Source organism: Microtus oregoni, unplaced genomic scaffold (genome assembly GCF_018167655.1).
Source record: "Microtus oregoni isolate MIOR12 unplaced genomic scaffold, Mior012 000021F_ref0000039, whole genome shotgun sequence".
NCBI lineage: Eukaryota > Metazoa > Chordata > Mammalia > Rodentia > Cricetidae > Microtus > Microtus oregoni.
In genome coordinates, this window is record NW_024543080.1 from 20,445,543 (window position 1) to 20,453,916 (window position 8,374).

General features: G+C 51.0%; 1 protein-coding gene across 1 annotated transcript; it reads right to left on the minus strand.

Moving 5' to 3' along the window:
* Positions 1-5,806: 5,806 nt before the first annotated feature.
* Gsx2 (GS homeobox 2) lies at positions 5,807-7,334 on the minus strand. Its single transcript, XM_041671102.1, has 2 exons — positions 6,758-7,334; positions 5,807-6,147 (listed from the first exon to the last, which is right to left on the minus strand). Exons 1-2 carry the CDS (start codon positions 7,332-7,334, stop codon positions 5,807-5,809), a joined length of 918 nt encoding a protein of 305 aa, XP_041527036.1.
* Positions 7,335-8,374: the final 1,040 nt, after the last annotated feature.

Genomic DNA, 8,374 nt, shown 5'->3' on the forward strand with positions numbered 1-8,374 from the left:
GCCAACGACGGGCGGGCAGTGCCGGCTCTCTTGCACTTCCCAGCAAACTGAGGCCAAGCTGGCCACCGCTCCTGGAGCTGCCCTTCTCGGCAACTCCCACCTGTCTTTCCCCCCACCACTTTGCCTGCACCTGCTGTGGGTTGTTTCTCCTAGAACTTCAGAAATCAAGTGGCTGCCCAAAAATTAGTCTCGCTGCAGTGCTCACGAGTTAAATAGTTCTCTCTCTCTCTCTCTCTCTCTCTGTGTGTGTGTGTGTGTCTGTCTGTCTGTCTGTCTGTCTCTGTCTCTGTCTCTCCCCCCTCCCCCGCATTTCTGGGTATCTGTCTCTCTGTCTCTCTCCCTCCCTCCCTCCCTCCTCCTCCCCTGCCTCTCCTTCTCTCTTCTTCCTTCCCCCTCTCCTCTCCCTCTCTCCCCCTCATTTTCTCCCTCTCTCCAGAGACTGGAGTCCCTTATTTGAAATGGTGCCGCTAATACAAAGTCATCAAAGCACTATGGTTCTTGTCTTAAAGTGACAGCTTGCTTTATGGGGCTGTTTTAAATACTCTCCCTCCTTTTCAATGTCTCTCTATCCATCTTTGTCTGCTCTTCAGAAATGGGGACAATATAAAGCCCGGCCTGGCGAGCTCCCCACGCTGGGCCTGGGCAGTGCCAACCCCCGCCTTTAAGCAGATTGAAATTGTCAGTGCTTCATTAATCTGAAACTAGTTACTTTCCGTAGGCGCACAGCATACACTTCCGATCTGTCCAGATTCTCTGAGGGGAGGCCCCCCCCCCCCCCCCCCCCCCCGTCTTCCACTGTTTGGGATTGGGAAAGTTCACCCAAATACAATTGGGTTGGAGAAAACAGGGCTCAGGTGGGAGAAGAACAAAACCCGGTGGAGAGGGGGGCCTTCCCGAAATCAATACACCAGAGAAACACAAACCCTGTTTTTATTTGGACTCTCCAAATTTTGGAGAATACACTTGAACTTAAGGAGTCAAGGTTATGAATGTACCATAGAGCGCCATTATGAACTTGGGGGTCTCACCAGCTTTGGGCTTTCTTCCTCCAGATAGAAGAAACTTACTTTCAGGTCTCTTCCAAAGTTGGGTTGTTGCTGTTTTGTCTTTGTTGTTTAATTTTCATCTGAGCTCTGATTCAACTGTGTTCCTAAGACACATCTTTAAGTTCCCACTCTCCTCTGGCCTGGTTCAAACTCAGCTTGACTTAGCCCTTTCAAGTAGCGGCCTCTAAGCAGCAGAGCTCTGGCTGGGCTGCGGGTTCCCCCCATTAACAAAGACAATACAAAAGGCTCTTCTACCAGTTCTTATTTCTAACTGGCTTAGAATAGCAAGATTTTGGATTTCATTCTATCTAATTTAAGAAAGAGGCATCTGTGGGCACTTTTTTTTTTCTAAAAAGAGCTCAATTTCAGTAATGTGAGCCTAAAGATTTATAAAATAGATTTATATTAAATTATGTTAATAGAAGCCTAGTAAATGCACCAATTAATTGCACGGAAAAATTGTTCCCTTTGAAAAGGTCTGTCACCTTAACAGGTACATTCAAAGATTCTCTGTGAATAATGAAAATAGGAACAATTGCTCTGATGCATGAGCCGCATTCATCCTCTGGGACAGCTTGCTGTTTAGGGAAGGTGGGAGGGGCTCCTTTTAAAGACGTGATTGCTCCTTTAAACCCAATTTCCTCTAGCAAATGGGTTCAGTTGGAAGTGTCATTCTCTTCCTCCCATCCTAAAGGCTGGGCTGATGCTCCTTTCCCAGAATTCTTCTCTCTCTCTCTCTCTCTCTCTCTCTCTCTCTCCTCAGTGTTGAGCAGCCCCCCCCCCCCCTAGCCCCAGCTTTCCTGAGGATCTTCCCACCTTCTTCAAGGACATCTCTCAAAGAGTGGAGAGTGGGGCTGGTAAAGAAGGAAGACAATTTTCTTTTCTTAAAGAGCTGGATCTGTAACTTAGTCAGGGTGCTGGTGGGAGCTTGTACAAAGCCCTGGGTTCGAGCCCCAGCACCACACAAACCAAGTGATGGCAGCACTAGAGAACATGAGAGAAGAGGTTGTCCTTAGCTACCTGGACAGTTAGTAGTCAGCATGGTAAGAGATGCTATAAAAAGAAAATGAAAATGAAAAACCCTAGTATTCTTCTGTTTCTTGTTCTTGGCTTTATATTCACACTGCCACAACTACTTGGTTCTCTTTGTCTGTCTCTTTCTCTCTGTCTGTCTGTCTGTGTGGGGTGGATGGGTGTGTGTGTGGTCTGTGTGTGTGTGTGTGTGTGTGTGTGTGTGTGTGTGTGTTCCTCCCTCTCTGGCATACAAGCTCATACATATGGACACACAAATCCTTTAACCACTTGGGACCACTTTCACTTACCAGCTTTCTGGCAATTGGCTGACCAGTCAGTGTGGCCTAAGCAAGCTGACACCATCCTAATCAGATAACATTGGATAGAAGTGGTGGCAAGTAGTGGGGGTGGGGAGGGGCAGAGGAGGCTAGGAATGGAAGACTGCTTTCCCCTGAATTCTGTTTCTATTTGGGAAAGGAAGTAGCAAGAAACAAAGCTCTCCTGTATAATTCAAACCAAACCAGTTCAGAATAGGAACTTCAGAGAAGATAGCTCTACTGGCGCCAGTGTCTCCATTACCTGGGCCACTGACATGCCGAGAATGAGCTGTTGGGTCCTTTTTGCCCTGGTTTATAACTGAAAAGCCCTGCCAGGGGATGTAATCCCTATCAGGCCCTTGGCCTAGAGCTTGTGGTGGTCACTGGGTGCCAGAGGAGAAGGAGAAGGTCTTTGTTCCTCCTTTCACCTTTGAGTTGAGCCAGGGCACAGGGGTGAAAGGTCATCTTCCTTGTGTTCTAGAGCTCCCAGCAGCCTAGGGTTCTCCTGGTTGGATACAACACCTTCCCTGGTTCTTGCTCACCCCCCTCTTTTTAGTCAAATAAGTTTCTGTTTTCTACTTAATATTTTAATTTCTCTTTTCTGGTTGTGTTTAAGGATTCTGAGAGGTTGTGCTTTGGATAAAGAGCATTTGGTGGGTTTCCCATCCAAGTACTAACCAGTACTAACCAGGCCTGACCCTGCTTAGCTTCCGAGATCAGACGAGATCGGGCACCTTCAGGGTGGTATGGCCGTAGACCATTTGGTGGGTTTCAAGTGGGACTGGAGGAAAGCTGGAGCCTGCGACTGCCTAGTAGACGTTCCCCACATTAATTTCCAATAGTAGATGCTCTCCACATTGGTTCCCAATGCCATAAACCTCCTCCAGTGCACCCAAGGTGTTTGTTCTGAAGATTGTTGGGAGACTATTTTTGTCCTTGAGCCTAGCGTTGGAGAGTGGGCGTAACCGCTCTTAACCCAGTCTGGACAGTGAGATTCTAAATTCTGGAAGCGTCATTCTTAAAACATACTCAGTGGCAGTCCTCAGCCAGGATAGCAGCCCTGCTCCACAGGAGTGGTAAGCATGGTGTGGCAAGAGCATCGCGCAAGAGCGTTCACAAGACCTGCAACCCGAGGCCCAGCAAGGCTAGGGTAGAGACTGAATTCCATGCTGGCAAGGGACCTGAGTGTGGACTAGACTCAGACGCAGGACAGTGGGGAGCTGGCAAGGATGGGCTTAGCAAGGAATGAGGCAGGGGTCTATGGGGCGGGCGCCTCAGAAGAGACGTTGCTTTGGGCAGGAGTAGGCTTGTAGGGGAGATTCCCTGGGGTGGAGGCGCTCTTTACTTCCAACAAAGAAATTACCCTCTTTAAAAGACAGTCCCTAGCCCCTACAAGCGACTTTCCTCCCACTGGCCACTGTGATCGCCTAGGAAAAAAGAAAAAGAAGGAAGTTGGTTTTTAGGAAATAGGAAATGCAGCGAGTTTGTGCCTAATCCCCTCCCAGCCAGCAGGACAGCTCCTGCTTTCTCTCGTGAGATCAGGACTACCGGAGCAGGAGCACGAGTTGGCTTGGGGCAACTGCCCAAAACCAGACCCAGCCCTCCTTACAAAGCGACCCAGGGGTCCCCATTGGTGTGGACCCTGTGTGGTCCTTCCTCTTGCCTGCCCGGGCTTGGTGTCCTAATGGGGTCTGAAAATGAGCTTGTTCCTGAAGGCTGAATGGTGGTGTGTGTGTGGTGGGGGTGGAGGGGTGGGGAGGAGACTGACTACCCCCGGAACTGTGAAGCTCATAAACAAGATGATCACATACCCTTTTTCTTTGCTGGGGAGGACTGGACTAAAATAAATCAAACCTAAAAGAGGAAAGGAGGAAGGAGGGAGGGAGGGAGGGAGGGAGGGAGGGAGGGAGAGAACAAGTTAAACAGTTCTTCTGGCTATACAAAGAGTCCCACTGGTGGGTGATGTTGGCACTCAGAAGTCACTTCCACAGACCCAGGTCCAGGCTGAGACACCTAGGCCAGGTAGTCTTAGCAGGCCTGAACCCCTGAGGCACATTTGGGTGACCCTTGTTCAAGTTTCCACAAATAATAAGCCAACTCTGCCCCCTGAGGAGAGTATTACCCTTCAGATAGCTCTCGGGCTGTTTTGGAAAGATGAGATTGTAAACATTTCGAAAAGGCACTTTTCTGTCTCTGCCTTTTTGCTACCTTGGCACTGAGGACATGAGGACCTCCAGCTAACTGACTTACACAAGCCAGCAGCCACATTGAAGTTTTCAGTCACTTGTAAGGTCCCTCACGCTGACTTGCTTGGTGGACTGTGGATCTCCTAAAAACTACTCCTATTGTGTGAATTCCTTCACGGGATTCTTGGTTTAGTATTGAGCAAGATGAAAGACCAGAAAAGAGGGGCAAGTGCCCAAGAGACAGGGGTGGGGGGTTTGAGGGGGTTGGCTATGATCAAGTGTAAGTAAAAACTGGCTATGGGCCTGGCATGGGTGGCAGAGGCAGGAGAATCTCTGTGAGTGGAAGGCGGCTTTGGACTACATGATGAGACCCTGTCTCAAACAAACGAAACATAAACACCAAGGGCATGGCATGGCATTGCCTCTCCACTACTTTTTATAAAAAGTGACCCTCTGACAGTTCCTTGTCCAGCCAGCTGTGCTGTCACCAGCTTTGATGAAAGGAGCACCACCTAGCAGGCAGTGTCAAATGAGGACTGAGGTGTCTTTTCAATAAGAAGTTTCTGTTCTGCATAAAACCTTAAGTTCCAAGTTCCATCAGCTGGGCTGCAGTCCTTACCCTCCACACGGCTGTCTGTAGGGTTGCTGTGTGTGTTAGGGGGATGACAGCAGGTACCACAAATTAAAAATATTTATTTTGTTTCATTTATTTAAATAAATATAAATATAAATTTTATATAAAACTATTCACATACAAAGGGACTTCCGGAGACTTGAATTTAAAACTTTCCCCCAATGAAAAATTTCAGAAAACAAGACCTAAGGAGTTTAATTCTATATTAATGGCAACTTCAATAGTTTCATTTTTAAAACAGAACAAAAAAAATAAAGAAACCCCCGTCTGATCAAGTTTTGCAAAGACAAGGGTGGCAAATGACATGCGGTTTCAACACACTCCCTCCATACAGTGTTAAACTTAAATCAACCCTGTTTTCCTGTTATATGAGACTGACTAGAATTCTAGATTATTTACAGTAAAAAAAAAAAGATGTACAACTCTGAGTGGAGTCCCAAATAAAGAGTCAAGAAGTAGCTTCAAAGTCGGGCTCAGTTTTGAACTCTCTGGACTTTCCCGAGTTCCTTTTCCAGGTGGGATGAAGGCGATGAACTAGAACTTTGGTCCCTGTGCTGTGACGCAGCAGGGGCTGCCGGGAGCAGGTAGCCTGAGAAGGGGCATCCTCCTTTACAAAGGAGAAATCTCCTTGTCTTCGTTAGCCGAGGCTGGGGACAAGGAGTCCTCGTCCTCTGAGCGAGCATAGTGCGCCTGGCTGCCCACGCACTTGCAGCTTGCGTGATTGTTCCTCGAAGCGCCTTTCCCTTCTTTCTTGTGCTTCACGCGACGGTTCTGAAACCAGATTTTCACCTGCTTCTCTGAGAGGTTCAGGTACGTTGCGATCTCGATTCTTCGGAGTCGGGACAGGTACATATTGGAAGAGAATTCTCGCTCCAGCTCTAGGAGCTGCGTGCTGGTAAAAGCTGTCCTCATCCTTTTGCCATTGGGTACCTGGCTGGTGTCCGAGCCTCCTACGGACCCAAAAGAGAGTAGAGGTGAGGTGCAGGAAAGGTATTCCCTACCTTACTTGCCAACTATCGGATAGGGCAGTTTTAACCCAACACACCCATACTCGTCCCAGTTTCGCATTCTACAGCCTGTCTGGGAGGGAGAGAGACGTCCCTGAGAATTCAGGCCTTCAATGTGCGCTGAATTCCAAGCTAAACAACTAAGGAGTGCTGGGGCTTGGGCTCCTCTGCAGCCTTCCGCTGGCCTAGCAAAGTAGAAACTGCTAACAGCCTCAGCCAAAGGCATAGAAACCCTTGAACCAGCCCAGGTGATAAGATTCAATACTGAGGTTCAAACACACCCACCCCAAACCTCAGTCAGTCAACCTCGGGTTTCCCTGAAGTCATGATCCAGGTCTCAAAAACCCGGATAACACACAACACTTGTGCACCTGTAGAACGAAGTGCATAAGGCTTCACCAAGAGGTTGACAAGTTAACCCGTGGAATTTCTAGGAATGAGCTCAACAGTTCTACAAAGTTCCACCTCCCGCCACTTTCCACCCCACCTCCTCCCTTTTCGGCGCAAAGTTTGTTCCCCGGAGGCGCGCAGGTACCCAGGTACCCCGCCCTACCCATGGTGAGGCAGTGGAACCTCCGCGGGTCCGACACGTTGTAGGTGGTGGCGGCGCAGACAGGTGGGTGGTGTTGAGGGTGTCCCAGGGCCGCTGCGGCCGCCGCTGCCGCAGCAGCAGCAGCCGCCGCCGCCGCCGCTGAGCCCGGCTGCTGAGGCTGGTGATGGTGATGATGGTGCTGGGGCGGGTGGTGGTGATGGTGTGCGTGGCTCACCCGTGGGCAAAACTGTGGGTCCCCAGGGCCGGAAGAGAACTGGCTCTTGAGCAGAGGTAGGGCGCCGGTGCCCCCAGCCGCCCCAGCGCCCGCCACCGCAGCGCCTACGGTCCCCGTTGCACCGCCACCGGCTCCTGCGGGCGGGCGAGAGGAATGCAGGTGCGAGGTGACGCAAAGCGGGCACACGCAGAAAGCGCCGCTTTTGCGGGACGGGCAGCCGGGCCCCGACATCGACATCACCAACGGGGACGGCATGCTTAGCGGAATGAAGAAATCCGGCCCTGGGTGCGATTCCGGCAGCGAGGGTGCGGGCCGCGAGGAGTCCTTGATGATGAGCGAGTCCACATAGAAGGAGCGCGACATGACGACGGGGGATGGATGGCTTGCTCCGCGGGCTGCGGCGTCCCCTCGCCTTTCGAGATCTGAGCTATGTCTAGAGAACTAGGGCGCGGGCTGTCAAGCCCTTGGGGACGCGGAGGTGTCGGCGGCGTCTGGGACTCGAACAAAGGGGTCTCTGGAGAAGGTTGGTCCTCACGTCCCCCGCCCGGCGCCCCGGCTTCAGGATTTTATAGCCCCCACCCTGGCACGTGATGCTGCGGAGTACCGTTCAGCTCAGGCTTCTCCGCAGCTCCCCACCCTCGGGATAGGCTGCCCGAGTCACAACAGAAGCGGGGAGAGGGGGGGCGGGCAGGAAAGAATGCAAGGGAGGGGGGAGACTTCACAAAGTGTAGGGTTTGCTAATTTTGCTGGGGGATCGACCCTCTCTCCCCTCTTCTCAGCGGTCTATACTCTGTCCTACCCTCTCCCTCGCTGGGCCTCTGTCCAACTCTTCACCGCGGCGCAACGCAGAACGCACCGGGTGGGAACTTCCAGACCATTTAAACTGAGGTACCCAACGCAGCCAAGCTCCTCCGTGTCAACCCTGCCTGCACAGCAGATCCTAAGACTTCTGTTCTGGAGCAGGGTGTGTGATCGTGGAGTAAAGGTCGCCCCCGTCTAATCCCCACCCCACACTCATACCTGTCCTTGCTCCCCAGCTTTTAGACTTGGCCAAGGTCATTCGCACTGGACGAATCTGGTGGGTAACTTCCCGATTAAGAAACCGGGCGTTCCAGATTCGTGCTACATCAGGTTCCAAATACCTTTGTATTTGGGGTTCTCTTGAGGCCAGTCAGATCAGTGGCCCTTCCTTGGGCATCTTTTAAATTAGCAATTCAGCCTTCTGTGCCGGCGGGGGGGGGGGGACGACGACGAGGAGTCTCCCTTTTCTTATCCAAGCAGTTACATAGTTTACAAGCTCAACCTACAAACTCCACTGCAAAAATTTGGAGAGGACCAAAACCAGCCTTCCTAGAGACTGGGATAGGAACTGGAGGAGGCCTTGGTCTAAGTGATCTCTTGCT

What these genes read in the sequence shown, in the direction of transcription:
- Gsx2 (XM_041671102.1), bottom strand. Translation starts at nt 7,334, where the DNA reads ATGTCGCGCTCCTTCTATGTGGACTCGCTCATCATCAAGGACTCCTCG. An exon ending in GTTCCACTGCCTCACCATGG is followed by an intron (nt 6,148 to 6,757) that starts GTAGGGCGGGGT and finishes TTGGGTCCGTAG; the next exon opens with GAGGCTCGGACACCAGCCAG.